Source organism: Notolepis coatsorum (genome assembly GCF_963971535.1).
Source record: "Notolepis coatsorum genome assembly, contig: SCAFFOLD_2568, whole genome shotgun sequence".
Taxonomy (NCBI): Eukaryota; Metazoa; Chordata; class Actinopteri; order Aulopiformes; family Paralepididae; genus Notolepis; species Notolepis coatsorum.
The window spans coordinates 1-20,471 of record NW_028169505.1 but is presented as its reverse complement, the minus strand read 5'-3'; the positions used below and the strand labels follow the sequence as shown (position 1 = coordinate 20,471).

Below are 20,471 nucleotides of genomic sequence, written 5' to 3'. Positions count from 1 at the left end.
TCTATTAATTTGTGCTAAGCTTGGCTAGGTGCAGGCGGATAGCTTTCTACTGAATGCACAGAAATTGGTATCTTTCTTCTTTTCCCATTTCCCATAATGTTGACGTGACCTTTAACATAAAATCATAATAACCCTCACAGAACCTAGATAGAGTTCTAAAACACATAATGTCTACACTCGGTTTTTGTACACAGTTGTGCTTTTCCTCAAAGGTCCAATGTAAATACTACATGAGCCAATACGTGTACTATCGGTAAAATACATGCCAATAAATACTAAAACGAGTTATAAAATATTGTATGCTGTACTATCAGTAAAATACATGCCGATACTAAAACGAGTTATACAATGTCTAATGAGTTCTCTACCCCCTCTCCCCTTCCCTCTCCATCCTGTCAGAAACTAACTGGATCGGTCTCCGTAAGCTGGAGGAGCTGGATGTGTCTGATAACAGCCTGACCGCTCTGCCCACGGCGCTCATGCACTGCTTCAAGTCCCTCTGTTCCCTCAGTGTCTACAGGAACAAACTCACCAGCTTCCCCGACCCCTGGTCCTGTCCTCTGGTAGGAAACTAGTTACAGCTTCCCCGACCCCTGGGCCTGTCCTCTGGTAGGAAACGAGTTACAGAGAGCCTGGTCCTGTCCTCTGGTAGGAAACTAGTTACAGAGAGCCTGGTCCTGTCCTCTGGTAGGAAACTAGTTACAGAGAGCCTGGTCCTGTCCTCTGGTAGGAAACTAGTTACAGAGAGCCTGGTCCTGTCCTCTGGTAGGAAACTAGTTACAGAGAGCTGACCCCTGGTCCTGTCCTCTGGTAGGAAACTAGTTACAGAGAGCCTGGTCCTGTCCTCTGGTAGGAAACTAGTTACAGAGAGCCTGGTCCTGTCCTCTGGTAGGAAACTAGTTACAGAGAGCCTGGTCCTGTCCTCTGGTAGGAAACTAGTTACAGAGAGCTGACCCCTGGTCCTGTCCTCTGGTAGGAAACTAGTTACAGAGAGCCTGGTCCTGTCCTCTGGTAGGAAACTAGTTACAGAGAGCCTGGTCCTGTCCTCTGGTAGGAAACTAGTTACAGAGAGCCTGGTCCTGTCCTCTGGTAAGAAACTAGTTACAGAGAGCCTGGTCCTGTCCTCTGGTAGGAAACTAGTTACAGAGAGCCTGGTCCTGTCCTCTGGTAGGAAACTAGTTACAGAGAGCCTGGTCCTGTCCTCTGGTAAGAAACTAGTTACAGAGAGCCTGGTCCTGTCCTCTGGTAAGAAACTAGTTACAGAGAGCCTGGTCCTGTCCTCTGGTAGGAAACTAGTTACAGAGAGCCTGGTCCTGTCCTCTGGTAGGAAACTAGTTACAGAGAGTCGACCCCTGGTCCTGTCCTCTGGTAAGAAACTAGTTACAGAGAGCCTGGTCCTGTCCTCTGGTAGGAAACTAGTTACAGAGAGCCTGGTCCTGTCCTCTGGTAGGAAACTAGTTACAGAGAGCCTGGTCCTGTCCTCTGGTAGGAAACTAGTTACAGAGAGCCTGGTCCTGTCCTCTGGTAGGAAACTAGTTACAGAGAGCCTTGTCCTGTCCTCTGGTAGGAAACTAGTTACAGAGAGTCGACCCCTGGTCCTGTCCTCTGGTAGGAAACTAGTTACAGAGAGTCTGGTCCTGTCCTCTGGTAGGAAACTAGTTACAGAGAGCCTGGTCCTGTCCTCTGGTAGGAAACTAGTTACAGAGAGCCTGGTCCTGTCCTCTGGTAGGAAACTAGTTACAGAGAGCTGACCCCTGGTCCTGTCCTCTGGTAGGAAACTAGTTACAGAGAGCCTGGTCCTGTCCTCTGGTAGGAAACTAGTTACAGAGAGCAGACCCCTGGTCCTGTCCTCTGGTAGGAAACTAGTTACAGAGAGGCAACCTCTGGTCCTGTCCTCTGGTAGGAAACTAGTTCTAGAAATCCCAGAGTCGTGCAGCACAATTAGGAAACCACTCTGACATCAGGTTGGCACCTCGCATGATTGCCTCCGCCGTCGGTGTGTGAATGTGTGAGTGAATGGGTCAAATGTGAGGAACAAATTGTAAAGCGCTTTGGATAAAAGCTGCTATATAAATGCACCATTTACCATTTACTGTAGAAACAATGTGCTGATGATGACACACTAACATCTCTGTCCTACACTGTAGAAACTATGTTCTGATGATGAGACTCTAACATCTCTGTCCTACACTGTAGAAACAATGTGCTGATGATGAGACACTGACGCCCCTCTGTCCTACACTGTAGAAACTATGCAGAGCTTCTTCTAATGGGATCGAGAGTCTCCCCGACACCATCTCCATCTTCTGGAGGACCCAGCTACAGGAAGTAGACTTCTCAGACAACTGCCTCAATGAGCTGCCGTCATACATATTTGAACTGGAGGTATGATGATGATGATGATGATGATGACTGTCTGTCTGTCTGTCTGTCTGTCTGTCTGTCTGTCTGTCTGTCTGTCTGTCTGTCTGTCTGTCTGTCTGTCTGTCTGTCTGTCTGTCTGTCTGTCTGTCTGTCTGCCTGCCTGCCTGCCTGCCTGCCTGCCTGCCTGCCTGCCTGCCTGCCTGCCTGCCTGCCTGCCTGCCTGCCTGCCTGCCTGCCTGCCTGCCTGCCTGCCTGCCTGCCTGCCTGCCTGCCTGCCTGCCTGCCTGCCTGCCTGCCTGCCTGCCTGCCTGCCTGCCTGCCTGCCTGCCTGCCTGCCTGCCTGCCTGCCTGCCTGCCTGCCTGCCTGCCTGCCTGCCTGCCTGCCTGCCTGCCTGCCTGCCTGCCTGCCTGCCTGCCTGCCTGCCTGCCTGCCTGCCTGCCTGCCTGCCTGCCTGCCTGCCTGCCTGCCTGCCTGCCTGCCTGCCTGCCTGCCTGCCTGCCTGCCTGCCTGCCTGCCTGCCTGCCTGCCTGCCTGCCTGCCTGCCTGCCTGCCTGCCTGCCTGCACGCACGTTAATGCACAGAAAAATGCATCGTTTCATGTTATTATAATTATTTTAAATGATCTGGCCAACTGTGTGATGTGTCTTTGCAATGCTGGTTTCTGGGATAGCCCTGTCAAGCAGAAGTCCCATCAATTCAAAACAAAATATATTTCTGTAATCCCCAAAAATACCTCAAGATGGCAGTGTTGCAGTAGTTATGCTATTTAGAGTTCCCATGCAGTCCTTCCTTTAAAAAGCATGAGAGATGGTCATCTCTATTAGATTTAGACATATTTGGTTTTAATTTATTCCATATGACTAATTCTGAGATGATAATACCAAGGAAAGCTTTGGGATTTTCAATCAGATTCAGGAATATGCTGTTGTGTGGAGAGTTTGCCAAAGAATATTAGGATTCCACTGTAGTCAAGCCTTTCGATATACCCTTATTTTCGTAAAACCAAAAAAATAAATAAAAACGACTATCCATTTTCTCCTGCTTATTAAACTACTGGTGCAGTATTTATTAAGAGCGTTTTAAAGGGAACTTCTGAATATTTAATATAATTTCATCAGACAGATCTGGTTATATTCTATACCTGCCGGGTTTCTCCCGTTTTATAAACCCGTTCTCCATGCTGTGCTCTTTCTTGGCTAATTCTCCCATTAAGCTCCAATTCTTCTACCAAAGAAATTATTTTTTTAATTGAGTTGTGATGCAAATTAAATCAGGCTTCCTATGAGGAGATTTGCGTTGCCAGATCAGATTGAGATGATCATCTGATCTATGCTTAATTATCCCTGCCGACGTGGAGGGAACGTGAAACTCCTCAGTGACTGCAGTCGCCTCCGACATGTAGAAACTGGATGAGGACAAAGCTCTCGGAATCAAAGACACAACACATGCCAGAAAATCTCTCTTTTTTCACAGCCTAATGTTACTGTATGGTTGGTGTCCCAGCATTGTCTTTCATCACCATCACAGGTCTGTTACATGGGCTGCAGTCGCCCCGTCTTCACCCCTGACATGTCTTTGTTCTGTGGCCTTTGATGGTCTGCTTGTGTGAAACCATATCTCTCTCTCTCTCTCTCTCTCTCTCTCTCTCTCTCTCTCTCTCTCTCTCTCTCTCTCTCTCTCTCTCTCTCTCTCTCTCTCTCCTCTCAGGCTCTGTTGTCCCACAGGATTTAAATCTAATCATAATAAACACTGATGAAATCAAAAAAGCCTATTTCAATATATCTTCAATCACTCATTTTATCCCTCCCTCCCTCCCTCCCTCCCTCCCTCCCTCCCTCCCTCCCTCTCTCCCTCCCTCTCTCCCTCCCTCCCTCCCTCGCTCACCCTCTCCATCTCTACCCCCCCCACACACGCTCTCTCTACCCCCCCACATACCACCCCTTTCTCTCTCTCTCTCTCTCTCTCTCTCTCTCTCTCTCTCTCTCTCTCTCTCTCTCTCTCTCTCTCTCTCTCCTCTCTCTCTCTCTCTCTCTCTCTCTCTCTCACCCCAACACACACACCACTCTTTTTCTCTCTCTCCCCCCTCTCTCTCTCTACCCCCCTCCCTCCACACACACCACCTCTATCTCTCTCACCCCAACACACACACACCACTCTCTCTTTCTCTGTCTCTCCCTCCTCTCTCTCTCTACCCCCCCTCCACATACACCACCTCTCTCTCCTCTCTCCCTCTCTCCCTCTCCCTCTCTCCCTCCTTCCCGCCCCCCTGTCCAGGCCTTGGTGTCTCTCAGGTTATGTGGGAACCATATATCCACTCTGCCTCCTCCCAACAAGTGGAAGTGCTCCCTGCTCCGGACCCTGGACCTCTCCCGCAACCAGCTGGGCAGGTGGGTTCCTGTCTGAGCTTGAGTGGTTTCCAGACAGACGGTCAACAGCCATGTTCAGCCCTGGGGAAACCCTTTGTAGTTTCTAGGGCTGATAGATCGAAAGGAGCCGTAGTCGACTGCCGACCTCTTAGTCGAATGCCAAAAAATATATTTAAAAAAAATAATATATATATATATATATATATCTTTTTTGTATTATCATTCTTTCCAAAAGCAAAGAGAAGCGTGGCTAATGGCACGCATACCAGCGAGGCTAACTGCCTAAGAAAACAGGCACAGAGGCACTGAAAGAGGATTCACCCGTCTAATGATCAGTGGACCAATTATCTGCAAATTTGGGCCAATCAAAGTTGACTATACAAATCCTTCATCAATTAATATTTCTGATCTGTCCAATCTCGTCAGAGTAACTTTTGACCATCTTTCCCAATTCATTGTCTACAAGGACATGCATGGATACAAAGTGTTTGAACTGGTCTTACATACAGTGCTGTGCCTGTCGGCTGCCACTAGGGGCAGAGTGGCTGACCGTGAGTGAGTGACTGTGAAGTGGTTGACATTGCCGGTCTATAGACCTCTCACATGGTTTGTTGCTTTCCTGTATACTAGTCATTTCGTCATTGATGCTGTATGTGGGCTTAATGGGGAAATTGCGTTTCACCAAAGGAGTTTATGTTTAGTTAACGTTCCAATTTTTTAAAGCCAAATTGCTAAACACTAAATGACCAGATGTTACAGAGAATGCACTGACGCTGGTGGCTTCACCTTCAAAAAGACCGGCAGTGTCATTACCGACGCTTTACCTTTAAAAAGACTGGCAGTGTCATTACCGACGCTTCACCTTCAAAAAGACTGGCAGTGTCATTACCGACGCTTCACCTTCAAAAAGACTGGCAGTGTCATTACCGACGCTTCACCTTCAAAAAGGCCGGCAGTGTCATTACCGACGCTTCACCTTCAAAAAGACTGGCAGTGTCATTACCGACGCTTCACCTTTAAAAAGACCGGCAGTGTCATTACCGACGCTTCACCTTCAAAAAGACTGGCAGTGTCATTACCGACGCTTCATTTACATTTAGTCATTTAGCAGACGCTTTTATCCAAAGCGACTTACAAGTTCTGTACAACAAGTCATCAGGAAGGGTACAACTCTATCTTCACCTCTCAACTCTAGCTTCACCTTTAAAAAGACCGGCAGTGTCATTACCGACGCTTCACCTTTTCACCTTTAAAAAGACCGGCAGTGGGGGAGCTCCCGTAGCTCACCGCATATCTCGGCGCTATTTCTGCGTCGGGGAAAACCGTGCTCGTCACGGATCTCGGGGACACGAGTTCGATTCCCGGACCCGCCGTCATTTCTCAGAATGTCTTCCCCTGCTCTACATCCCATTTTCAACCTGTTTCTGTCGGTCATGCTTGACCAGAAAAGCGATAAACGCTAAAAAATAAAGTAAAAAAAAGAAAAAGACCGGCAGTGTCATTACAGACGCTTCACCTTTTCACCTTTAAAAAGACCGGCAGTGTCATTACCGACGCTTCACCTTTAAAAAGACCGGCAGTGTCATTACCGACGCTTCACCTTTAAAAAGACCGGCAGTGTCATTACAGACGCTTCACCTTTTCACCTTTAAAAAGACCGGCAGTGTCATTACCGACGCTTCACCTTTAAAAAGACCGGCAGTGTCATTACCGACGCTTCACCTTTAAAAAGAACGGCAGTGTCATTACCGACGCTTCACCTTTAAAAAGAACGGCAGTGTCATTACCGACGCTTCACCTTTAAAAAGAACGGCAGTGTCATTACCGACGCTTCACCTTTAAAAAGAACGGCAGTGTCATTACCGACGCTTCACCTTTTTAGCACACCGCTGTGAAGGAAGGGTGCGCTGTAGGGGTGTAACGATTCGACCTCACAATGATTCGAATCGATTACGATTCTTCAGGCAACGATTCAATGCATCATGAAATCTCTTCATTTGACCACAATTCGATTCGAAAATTTTTCGATACATTTTCTATCAGTTAATTCCCCAAAAAAATTTTAATACACAAATGTGGCTGGGGGAACTGATTCACTCAGCATGAATGGACTATAGGTAAATAAAAACAATACACACAAAAAGAAATTGATTTTTTTTTTTGAAAACAAATATTTTTAATTTAGATTCATTTAGATTATAATCGATTCTAACATATTCAAATCGATGCATCGAATCGAACACATTAGAATCGATGCATTTCGATTAATCGATGCATCGTTACACCCCTAGTGCGCTGCATTTACAACACAAGACAAAATGAGAGCAACACAGCATGTGGCATAATATTCATTTCATCTTGATTATCTTGTTTTCATGATGGTGGGAAGCCAAAATCATAATTGAACAAACTTGATTAATCGCCCAGTCCTCCTGACACTTTATTCACCAAATAAGAACTTTCAAGTTTCACAATTCGACAGACACATGGTGTAATGACAACAGCACAAATACACACATGCTTTGTGAATATGGTCTCATTGTTTACAGTTTTGCAATACGCAACCGTGATATATATAATACTGTATATAACAGGTTTTTTCATTTTCATTGTCTTTATCTTGGAGTTTGTGAAGCACTTGTAACTTAATTCTATTGGACTGTACTCTATAAATGTGACTTACGTACTGCAGAGAGAGAGAGAGAGAGCTATAATTATAGACATTCTCTGTTGTAGAACTGAGGAGGCACCTAAGACCAGGAGGCTGGCCTTTCTCACCACGTGGAACAGGAGGGACCCTGAGCCAGGTAACCACACTGCAGCACTACTAGATACAACTCTGTTCCACCAGGTACTATTGTACTGTCTGGTACTGGTTTGGTCGTTTCACCAGTTACTATTGTACTGTCTGGTACTGGTTTGGTCGTTTCACCAGTTACTATTGTACTGTCTGGTACTGGTTTGGTCGTTTCACCAGTTACTATTGTACTGTCTGGTACTGGTTTGGTCGTTTCACCAGGTACTATTGTACTGTCTTGTGACTGTGTGTGTGCATGCTCGTTAGTGACTGTGTGTGCATGCTCGTTAGTGACTGTGTGCAATGCATGCTCGTTAGTGACTGTGTGCATGCTCGTTAGTGACTGTGTGTGCATGCTCGTTAGTGACTGTGTGCATGCTCGTTAGTGACTGTGTGCATGCTCGTTAGTGACTGTGTGTGCATGCTCGTTAGTGACTGTGTGTGCATGCTCGTTAGTGACTGTGTGCAATGCATGCTCGTTAGTGACTGTGTGCATGCTCGTTAGTGACTGTGTGTGCATGCTCGTTAGTGACTGTGTGCAATGCATGCTCGTTAGTGACTGTGTGCATGCTCGTTAGTGACTGTGTGCATGCTCGTTAGTGACTGTGTGTGTGCATGCTCGTTAGTGACTGTGTGCATGCTCGTTAGTGACTGTGTGCATGCTCGTTAGTGACTGTGTGTGTGCATGCTCGTTAGTGACTGTGTGCATGCTCGTTAGTGACTGTGTGTGTGCATGCTCGTTAGTGACTGTGTGTGTGCATGCTCGTTAGTGTGTGTGCATGCTCGTTAGTGTGTGTGCATGCTCGTTAGTGCCCGTGTGTGTGCATGCTCGTTAGTGTGTGTGCATGCTTGTTAGTGTGTGTGCATGCTCGTTAGTGCCCGTGTGTGTGCATGCTCGTTAGTGTGTGTGCATGCTCGTTAGTGTGTGTGCATGCTCCTTAGTGCCTGTGTGTGTGTGCATGCTCGTTAGTGCCCGTGCATGCTCGTTAGTGTGTGTGCATGCTCCTTAGTGCCTGTGTGTGTGTGCATGCTCGTTAGTGCCCGTGTGTGTGTGCATGCTCGTTAGTGTGTGTGCATGCTCGTTAGTGCCCGTGTGTGTGCATGCTCGTTAGTACCTGTGTGTGCATGCTCGTTAGTGTGTGTGCATGCTCGTTAGTGCCCGTGTGTGTGCATGCTCGTTAGTGCCCGTGTGTGTGTGCATGCTCGTTAGTGCCCGTGTGTGTGTGCATGCTCGTTAGTGCCCGTGTGTGTGCATGCTCATTAGTGCCTGTGTGTGTGTGCATGCTCATTAGTGCCTGTGTGTGTGTGCATGCTCGTTAGTGCCTGTGTGTGTGCATGCTCGTTAGTGCCTGTGTGTGTGTGTGCATGCTCGTTAGTGCCCTGTGTGTGTGTGCATGCTCGTTAGTGCCTGTGTGTGTGTGTGCATGCTCGTTAGTGCCCCTCTGTGATGCACCGTGTGTCCCCCCCCTCTGTGATGCACCGTGTGTCCCCCCCCTCTGTGATGCACCGTGTGTCCCCCCCCTCTGTGATGCACCGTGTGTCCCCCCTCTGTGATGCACCGTGTGTCCCCCCTCTGTGATGCACCTTGTGTCCCCCTCTGTGATGCACCGTGTGTCCCCCCTCTGTGATGCACCGTGTGTCCCCCTCTGTGATGCACCGTGTGTCCCCTCTGTGATGCACCGTGTGTCCCCTCTGTGATGCACCGTGTGTCCCCCCCTCTGTGATGCACCGTGTGTCCCCCCCTCTGTAATGCACCGTGTGTCCCCCCCTCTGTGATGCACCGTGTGTCCCCTCTGTGATGCACCGTGTGTCCCCCTCTGTGATGCACCGTGTGTCCCCCCCTCTGTGATGCACCGTGTGTGCCCCTCTGTGATGCACCGTGTGTCCCCTCTGTAATGCACCGTGTGTCCCCCCCTCTGTGATGCACCGTGTGTCCCCTCTGTGATGCACCGTGTGTCCCCTCTGTGATGCACCGTGTGTCCCCCTCTGTGATGCACCGTGTGTCCCCCCTCTGTAATGCACCGTGTGTCCCCTCTGTGATGCACCGTGTGTCCCCTCTGTGATGCACCGTGTGTCCCCCCTCTGTAATGCACCGTGTGTCCCCCTCTGTAATGCACCGTGTGTCCCCTCTGTGATGCACCGTGTGTCCCCTCTGTGATGCACTGTGTGTCCCCTCTGTGATGCACCGTGTGTCCCCCCCTCTGTGATGCACCGTGTGTGCCCCTCTGTGATGCACCGTGTGTCCCCTCTGTAATGCACCGTGTGTCCCCTCTGTGATGCACCGTGTGTCCCCTCTGTGATGCACCGTGTGTCCCCTCTGTGATGCACCGTGTGTGCCCCTCTGTGATGCACCGTGTGTGCCCCTCTGTGATGCACCGTGTGTCCCCTCTGTGATGCACCGTGTGTGTCCCCCTCTGTAATGCACCGTGTGTCCCCCCTTCTGTGATGCACCGTGTGTCCCCTCTGTGATGCACCGTGTGTCCCCCCTTCTGTGATGCACCGTGTGTCCCCCCTCTGTGATGCACCGTGTGTGCCCCTCTGTGATGCACCGTGTGTGCCCCTCTGTAATGCACCGTGTGTCCCCCTCTGTGATGCACCGTGTGTGTCCCCCTCTGTGATGCACCGTGTGTCCCCTCTGTGATGCACCGTGTGTCCCCCCTCTGTAATGCACCGTGTGTCCCCTCTGTGATGCACCGTGTGTCCCCCCTTCTGTGATGCACCGTGTGTCCCCCCTCTGTGATGCACCGTGTGTGCCCCTCTGTGATGCACCGTGTGTGCCCCTCTGTAATGCACCGTGTGTCCCCCTCTGTGATGCACCGTGTGTGTCCCCCTCTGTGATGCACCGTGTGTCCCCCTCTGGCAGCGTGTCCCATCGAGTTTCCTGTGATTCTGCGGGACTCTCTGGAGGTGTTGTATCTGAACGACAACCAGCTGGAGGCGGTCCCCCAGTCCGTGTGTTGCCTCGGCAACCTCACCGAGCTGTACCTGTCCAAGTGAGTTCACCGCCGCCGTCGTCTCGCTCTCCACCGTCCCACGCTGACGCACCGCATTGGACCTACTAATCTCAAACCCCGCCCCCTTTTTTCTTGATCCTTCCAATCGCAGCTGTTGCTTTCCCAACAGTTGTCATTGGAGGATCAAGGAAAAGAGGGCAGGGTTTGAGATTAGGTCAAGTGGGTAACACTTCACTTTAGGGGGGCGGGCACACATAATGATTCAAATGTGAACGGTACCCAACCCTCGTATCCTCGTATCGAGACCTCCAGTACACATCTCCATTCTAATTTCACATAGCTACCGATTTGTTTACGTTTGGGACTACAGATCGGGCCTTTAACCAAGATATTAACTGGAATCCTGGAGGCGTCAATACTTTTACCAACGGATTTCCAGTTCCGCGTGCGCATTCTGCGATCTGATTGGCCACTGACGTTTCTGGTCGTGTGACATGTGCGGCCAATCGTGTGACGCCTGTTTCTTTCGCCGGTTAAGCTTAGGCACTCTTTCGAAGTTGGTTACGGTTAGAGTTTGTCTTAGAGCAGGGCGATAGAACACCAGCCCTGATTCCAAACTCTAACCTTAACCAACTTCGAAAGAGTCGCCTAGAGCTTAACCAGTGATAAACTAGGCGTTAGGTAGCTTGCAGGCTGTTAGACCCGGAAATTGGCGCAGAACTTGCCGTCACACGATTGGCGCACGCACATGTCACATGACCAGAAACGTCAGTGGCCAATCAGATCGCGCAAACCGAACGCGGAAGGACAACCACCTTAGGGAAAGTATTCACGCATCTGGGCGAGTGCATGTAAACACACGTGACACTTCGGGACCCTGCACCCCAGCAGCTGGTCTGTACGCGGCCCGCTCCCGCCTCCCGCTCTCACACCAGTTCTTCTCACAGAGATTGACTTGTTTCCGGAAGGATCCGCGTGGCTCTCGGCCGGTGCCAAGGTGGGATGCTGGGATTTAACTGGAGATCAACTGGCTTCCACTCCGTGTTTGTTTTTCTCCGTGTTAGAAAAGACTCCCACAGTATCCTCGCGGCTGCAGAGCGAAGCCGCAGAGCTTTTCCACGCGCTGTAATACTCTCCTCGGTCTGAAGTGAAGACGTTGTTTATACAGATGTACCCGGGGTGGCCTCGGCAGCTTTGGGGGAAACCGGACTACATGTCAATCATTTTTATCCAATGACTACAAAACTAATGTTGATAGTAATCGGTGTGGCTTGGTAGTGTAGAGGTCTAAGCACTGGGTAGTGTAGAGGTCTAAGCACCAAACCCTGGCAGCACATCACCCCCATCCTCATCCAGCTCCACTGGCTCCCCATCAAATCCCGCATCACCTACAAAACCCTCCTGCTCACCTACAAATCCCTTCACGCCCTGGCACCTCAGTACCTCACTGACCTCCTCCACCCCTACACTCAGTCACGGTCCCTGCGATCCACGGACACTGGTCAGCTCTCCATCCCCCGAACCAGACTGCGGACGTTCGGGGACAGAGCTTTCAGTGTGGCAGCTCCCACCCTCTGGAACTCCCTCCCCGCAGAACTCCGCACCACCCCAACTCTGGACTCATTTAAAAAACTGCTCAAAACCCACCTCTTCAACCTGGCCTTCAACCCCTAACTTTCTCACTTTATATGTATGTGTTGTGTCTGTCCACTATGTTTGTTGACTTGTTATCTCCCCCCCCCCCCCCCCCTTATGTAAAGCGACCTTGGGTCCTCTGAAAGGCGCTATATAAAACGAAGTATTATTATTATTAAGCACTGGGTAGTGTAGAGGTCTAAGCACTGGGTAGTGTAGAGGTCTAAGCACTGGGTAGTGTGTAGAGGTCTAAGCACTGGGTAGTGTAGAGGTCTAAGCACTGGGTAGTGTAGAGGTCTAAGCACTGGGCAGTGTAGTGGTCTAAGCACTGGGTGGCTGGGTAGTGTAGAGGTCTAAGCACTGGAGGCTGGGTAGTGTGGAGGTCTAAGCACTGGAGGCTGGGTAGTGTAGAGGTCTAAGCACTGGAGGCTGGGTAGTGTAGAGGTCTACCCAGTGCTTAGACCCACACTAACTATAGTGTGGGTGGCAACCTGGCTTCGCCAGGTCACCCACACTAATAATAATAATAATAATAATAATAATAATAATAATAATAATAATAATAATAATAATAATAATAATAATAATACTGCAAGTCCAAGTTGTTTAGTAAAAAAAATCCAGTACTCTGAATTGCCATCAGTAGAAATATTTGTTTTAGCTTATTAAGGTCTGTTTGTTTCTGTCTGTCTCTATGCGTGTGTATGTATGTACCAATTATCTATGTCCCTGTGTCTGTCTTATCTATGGGTGTATCTGTCGCTGTCTCTGGGTATTTCTGTCTGTATGTGTGTGTCTGTGTCCATCTGTACGTTTTGGCATCTATTTGCATCTGGTGTGGGTGCGTCAATCTAACCCATGTTGTCTCCCAGTAACCCCGGCATCAGGGAGTTACCAGCCGAACTCGGGCAGCTCTCGAACCTGTGGCAGCTGGACATCGAGGACCTGAACATCACCAATGTCCCTCAGGATGTCAGGAAAGAAGGTACTGATTATTAGGACTCCATGACACCATGGTACCTCGTGTATAAGCCCCACCCCTACCTTAACCCTAACAATAACCTCAGTGGACCTTCACGCCGCACCTTAAATGGCCACGGGCCGTTACATGAGATACCAACTTTTCAGTGAATCCCACTGATTAAAGGTTATATTGATCATATTTAAATAAATATAACATGTAAATATTATACATCCACAGAGCTTTTTAGAGAGTTGTGGAATAAAAGTATTGCTTTTCCCCCAAATAAGATATTATGGTTGTGAATTAATCATTAACAAAAAGAAAATCTGGTCCAAATGTTCAACCGGAATTCTGCACATCGCATATTTTTTTACGATTTCTCATACCGGAAGAAGTACACTAGAAGTACAATTATTAACGTTGATTTCAACGGTGAAGTCTGCTTACTGATCAGTTGCTCGGTTGCTGAGAAATAGTGAAAATACCGACGGTTTCTCAACCCGGAAGTCTGAATCGCTAAATGTTATCTATATAAAAATAAAAAGAATATGAAAAAATAAGAAGAACCACTATACAAAATATACAATATACAAACTAAAGTATAAATTGCAAAACAATGAGGTACCAAAATGCAATCATAAAAAAGAAAAAAAAGAAAATGCAAAAATTAGGTATGGATGTAGTGCAAATCGTTTTGTAATAAATAGATACAATAGGAATAGGGTGTAGTGTTGAACGTGTTCAATGCGTTGCACTGTCGATTCCTTGATCTGAGCCAAAAGGCAGAGCCGTGTGGAGACTTCCTGCTGTGTGATTGATTGATTGATTGAAAACTTTATTAACAGATTGCAGAATGGGTACAGTACAGTACAGCTCAATACATACAATTGTTAAGGGGATGCAGACCAGAGAAAGACTTTCGTCTTGTTTACATCACGGTCCCCCATTTTCAATTCATCGTAAATGTCATCGTAAGTGTCAAGAGGATCACAGCAGGTCAAATGCCCGCTGGCTTTCCCTGATAATTATATGAAAGATTTTATCATCGCTCCCCCAGCCTTCTATACATCATGGAGGCCTGACTCAAATACTAAAAGACACGTTGCGGGTTTCCCAGAATAAATTAGTTAGGCTCGTGCTGGGTCTGTCCTCCAGGGACCATGTAGGAGAGCAGCATTTCCTTGCAGCTGGGTCGGCTTCCCCTGAAGGATAGGTCAGTTCAACCATAGATATCTATAGAACACTAGATAGCTTAAGACGGAGTCACCAGCGCCACTGAACCGCCGCCATCTTGCCAGGGGCAGCCTTGAGTGAGAGTGAGTGAGCTGCACAGACAAAAATACTCATAACTCGCTGAAATATTGACGGATTTACAAACGGGTTGGTTTGCTATAAACATCAAAGATGTAGTTATGATACTGCAAAAAAATTTAAAGATGTTTTTTTTTTTTACAAACCGCTTGAATCATAGCCACGTTAATAATGCTTGTAATAAACCAAACCGTTTGTAAATCCGTCAATATTTCAGCGAGTTATGAGTATTTTTGTCTGTGCAGCTCACTCACTCTCACTCAAGGCTGACCCTCCCAAGATGGCGGCGGTTCAGTGACGTCGCTCTCCATTGGCCGGCAGCGCGGGCAAGCTATCTAGTGTTCTATATATATCTATGAGTTCAACTGGAGCTCAGGTTGGCTTCCCCTGAAGGACAGGTCAGTTCAACTGCAGCTCAGGTTGGCTTCCCCTGGAAGATAGGTCAGTTCAACTGGAGCTCAGGTTGGCTTCCCCTGAAGGATAGGTCAGTTCAACTGGAGCTCAGGTTGGCTTCCCCTGGAAGATAGGTCAGTTCAACTGGAGCTCAGGTTGGCTTCCCCTGAAGGATAGGTCAGTTCAACTGGAGCTCAAGTTGGCTTCCCCTGAAGGATGGGTCAGTTCAACTGCAGCTCAGGTTGGCTTCCCCTGAAGGATAGGTCAGTTCAACTGGAGCTCAGGTTGGCTTCCCCTGAAGGATGGGTCAGTTCAACTGGAGCTCAGGTTGGCTTCCCCTGAAGCATAGGTCAGTTCAACTGCAGCTCAGGTTGGCTTCCCCTGAAGCACAGGTCAGTTCAACTGGAGCTCAGGTTGGCTTCCCCTGAAGGATAGGTCCTTGTGTCCTTGATTTCACAGCAGAAGGGGATGATACTTGCAGCTTGAGCCAAATTGCCACCATCTGATTAAAATTGGGTTAATTTAGATTAATCATACCTATATGACCTATTGGCATCATGGTATGGTGGCATATCTATTCTCACGTCCCTAATTTCCGTCGTGATGTCCAGAATGGTCTGAGACCGTGACTGTTCGTCTGCGTGGTGGTTGGTAACGAGTCTCTCGAGGATAGTCTTCAGGTACGATTGTTCATCAGTGTGGTAGATCTCGCTCCTCTCCAACATGGTCCTAGAGCTCAATTGGGTAGACAGGGTGGGGGAAAACTGTACAACTGTACAAGCAAAACTGTACATTGGAATATCGACAAAACCGACATCCTCAGAATCGGATGAAAACGGCTCTGAGTGCATAATGTTTAGTCTGGGTTATCGCTGTGGTAGCTAGACAGTTTGACCTTCACCACAGGTCACATGACCTTGCATGTACTTCGCGGTCACAAAGCCTAGCCTAGCCTCTCTTAACCTTTAGGGACTGTCTGCCTACATCTGTTTCTAGGGATGCACCGAAATTTCGGCACCGAAAGTTTTCGGCTGAAAATGGCAAAAAATGGCTTTTCGGCTTTCGGTCGAAAGAGTTTTTTCACCGAAAATATATCACCGAAACAGAAACAACCTAACAACCTTGCGTGTTGTTGTGATGATGTCGCGCTGTCGGGAGTCGCGCTGTTTCTATGTAAACTCTGCGCGCAACGCGTCCAATAAATGCGTCTTTAACATGCATTTATATCCTTATTTACTATTATGCCCGTCGCGGTTAATCACTGAGTGATCTAATATGCATATTATTCAGAGCGAGAGGGGGGGGGGATTGTGTTTCTCACATTGACGCTGTCTGTCGCGCGTCTACTGTGCCGAGTCAAGCGAGCACATTCAGCTGGGGACTAGAAAGGTGCGCTCAGTAGAGCACAGATGTCCGCTAAAGAAAAGATGGAATTAATGTACTTTATGCATTCAGAAGTGCTGAATAAATGTTTTATGGATCCATAATAGTGATTATTTATTATTTAAGTTAAGTTTAGCCATAATCATATATTTTTCCATAATCATAATGTTTCACAACATTGGTAAAAAAAAATCTATTCTATGAATCATTTTCGGGCTTTCGGTTTCGGTTTCGGCCAAGAATTTCCCATTCGGTGCATCCCTATCTGTTTCTGATTATTTTTCAAGAAGGAGTGTCCACTCGTTGGACACAAGGACTGACGCAAGGAGTCAGTTTTGACGAACATGAACGTTTTTTGCAACTGACATTACCAGTAATTACATACATTACCGTCCGTTTTGGCCAGTCACTGTGAGGAAACATTACGGAGCTGTTGTTTCGGGGGAAAGGCATGATTACGTTAGGTTCTGATAGGGCTGGGCGATATAACGATAACGATAAATATCGCGATATATTTTAATAATCGATATCAAATATCGAATTAAAAAAAAAAATCGAAAAATCGTTTTTTTTTTTTTTTTTTTTTTTTTTTGCAACAGGGCAGTTTTAAAACCAGAGACAGTGGACAGACTTGTCTTTCTTGCCTGCAACTTAAAGTAATGGCTTTGCTTGTCCAAATGACAATACTGACCAAATTCAGATTTCTTTTTCTCTTGTCCATTTATTTTGTTTGCTTTCTAATTTAAAATACATTTTGAAACCGTCTGTACACAGTAGGCTATGTGTGCTAGCAGAACTAGACTCCAGTCACGAGTCACAGTGCACATGTGCGGGGGTTTGTCCACCAAAAAAGCGCCAAAAGATCGAAAATAAACTAGCAGAGCCAGAACTCCTCTGGAGCCACAGCCAGCAGAGAAGCCGGTTTACTTTAGCTTTTAAACCAGCTGCAGCCTGAGAACTGGAGTGTGAGGGGATGTAACACTAAAGATGGCGGCAATGACAAAGAATTGCTGCAAAATAAACATACATCTGTTGTTAAAAAAAAAAAATAAAAAATTTAGTTTTTTTTATACTTATAACAATTCGATAATTATCGATATCGAGAAATAAAATAAAATTATCATATCGTTATCGCGATATGATTTTTTTCCATATCGCCCAGCCCTAGGTTCTGATTTGAAAACAAACCAATGGACAGTAAAACCTTATGTCTGTTTTCTCTGCATCTTGCAATGGATCAGCGTGACCGCTTCCTCGGTGCAGTTGGAGCGAGTGCTTTTATTACAATCAATGAAAGCAATGTGCGCTCTATAGAGTGGTCTATTTTTATTCCCCCCCCCTACGCGTGCCAACCTAGTTAAAACTACATAGAGTATTGAAACGTCTTTATAGTGAACATGCTCCTGGCTCCGTGGCACCAGAGGCAGAGCAAGGCGACACATTACACATGCCGTCGTCTCTTCACGCCTCTGTATTCACAATTAAAACCATACACCCTTCATGTACAAGCAGGCTTTGAAGATGGATATATATATATAGGACCTTCCGAGAAGCCCAAGGGCGCTTTACAAGGCAAAGAAAATGACATATAAGGAATCGACTAAATAAATAGTAATCAGGTAGGTACTGGGGGGCATGGAGGAGGTGTAGGGGTGGAGGAGGTCAGATAGGTACTGGGGGGCATGGAGGAGGTGTAGGGGTGGAGGAGGTCAGGTAGGTACTGGGGGGCATGGAGGAGGTGTAGGGGTGGAGGAGGTCAGGTAGGTACTGGGGGGCATGGAGGAGGTGTAGGAGGTCAGATAGGTACTGGGGGGCATGGAAGAGGTGTAGGGGTGGAGGAGGTCAGATAGGTACTGGGGGGCATGGAGGAGGTGTAGGAGGTCATGTAGGTACTGGGGGGCATGGAGGGGGTGTAGGAGGTCAGATAGGTACTGGGGGGCATGGAGGAGGTGTAGGAGGTCAGATAGGTACTGGGGGGCATGGAGGAGGTGTAGGGGTGTAGGAGGTCAGATAGGTACTGGGGGGCATGGAGGGGGTGTAGGAGGTCAGATAGGTACTGGGGGGCATGGAGGGGGTGTAGGAGGTCAGATAGGTACTGGGGGGCATGGAGGAGGTGTAGGGGTGGAGGAGGTCAGATAGGTACTGGGGGGCATGGAGGAGGTGTAGGGGTGGAGGAGGTCAGATAGGTACTGGGGGGCATGGAGGAGGTGTAGGAGGTCAGATAGGTACTGTGGAAGCAAAGATGGCCGCTGATTCTGTTTATGTTGTGCCACTGGAGGTTGACTTGCTGACGATGTCAGAGTGCAATACAGCAACGGGTCGGAAGGAGGTTTAACATACAATGAACCACTGCCGCGCTCTGTAACCAGGTGTCAATCAACCCTTAACCCCTCCTCCCCAGGTCCTGTGTCTGTCCTGGCCTTCTTGAGGGCTCACTTGCGGAGGGCGGAGCCCTGTAAGCTGCTGAAGTTGCTTGTGATTGGTCCACCGCGGCAGGGGAAGACCGCCCTCCTGGAAGCCGTGCAAACAGGAAAGACCCCGGCGTTCAGCCCCGCCCACCGCAGCATCTCCACCTCCTCCTGGGAGCTGGACCGACCCAACGGACTCAAGAGCAGCGTGAGGAGACACACACCCTCAGTACACACTCAGTATACACACACACACACACACACACATATATATATACACACATTATACACACACACACACTCGGTATACACACACACACACACACATATATATATACACACACACACTCAGTATACACACACACATATATATATATACACATTATACACACACACACACACACACACACACACACACACACACACACACACACACATATATATATATACACATTATACACACACACTCAGTATACACACACACACACACACACACACATATATATATATACACATTATACACACACTCAGTATACACACACACACACACACACATATACACACATTATACACACACACACTCAGTATACACACACACACACACACATATATATATACACACATTATACACACACACACTCAGTATACACACACACACACATATATATATACACACATTATACACACACACACTCAGTATACACACACACACACACATATATATATACACACATTAGACACACACACACTCAGTATACACACACACACACATATATATATACACACATTATACACACACACTCAGTATACACACACACTCAGTATACACACACACAGTATACACACACACAGTATACACACACACTCAGTATACACACACACAGTATACACACACACACACACACACACACTCAGTATACGCACACACTCACTCAGTATACACACACACTCACTCAGTATACGCACACACTCACTCAGTATACACACACACACTCAGTATACACACACACTCACTCAGTATACACACACACTCACTCAGTATACACACACACTCACTCAGTATACACACACACACACACACTCAGTATACACACACACACAGTATACACACACACACACACACACACGACACACACTCAGTATACGCACACACTCACTCAGTATACACACACACGCACTCAGTATACACACACACTCACTCAGTATACGCACACACTCACTCAGTATACACACACACACACTCAGTATACACACACACTCACTCAGTATACACACACACTCACTCAGTATACACACACACTCACTCAGTATACACACACACATATATACACACACTAGGGCTGTCCCCGACTAAGATTTGGAATAGTCGACTTTAATTGGCCGAAATTTGTCGATAGTCGACTGGTAGTCGACTACCCCCCTCATTCCATTTGGGCTGTGGGGGGTGCTTAATGTCTGAAGGAGTCGACTGAAGGCTTCTTGTCCTCTGCAAAAGCATGCAATTGGTCCACTGATGGATACATCTTGATATTTGTCTAGTCTAGTGTGTTCATTAGATGGGTGAAATCCTCTTTTAGTGCCTTCAGTGTTTTCTTAGGCAGTTGGCCTCTGGTATGTGCACCATTAGCGTTAGCCACGCTTCTAGGCCTCTTTGATTTTGGAAAGAATGATGATAAAAAATATATAAATATATATATATTATAATTATTTAAAATAAATATGCATTCGACTAAGGTTGGCAGTCGACTACGACTCCTTTCGAACGATTAGTCGACTATTCGACTAATCGGGGTCAGCCCTAACACACACACATACATGTACACACACACACACACATACACACATCTATACACACGTATATACACACACTCCGTATATATACACACATCCACACA

General features: G+C 47.4%; 1 protein-coding gene across 1 annotated transcript; it reads left to right on the top strand.

The window, feature by feature from the left end:
* Positions 1–399: 399 nt before the first annotated feature.
* On the top strand, positions 400–18,784 carry LOC311248717 (leucine-rich repeat serine/threonine-protein kinase 1-like; the record flags this gene model as incomplete). Its single annotated transcript, XM_084339553.1, has 7 exons — positions 400–563; positions 2,248–2,385; positions 4,640–4,752; positions 7,468–7,538; positions 10,392–10,521; positions 12,990–13,102; positions 18,570–18,784. Coding segments are annotated over 7 exons (944 nt in total), but the record flags the coding sequence as incomplete, so codon positions are not given.
* Positions 18,785–20,471: the final 1,687 nt, after the last annotated feature.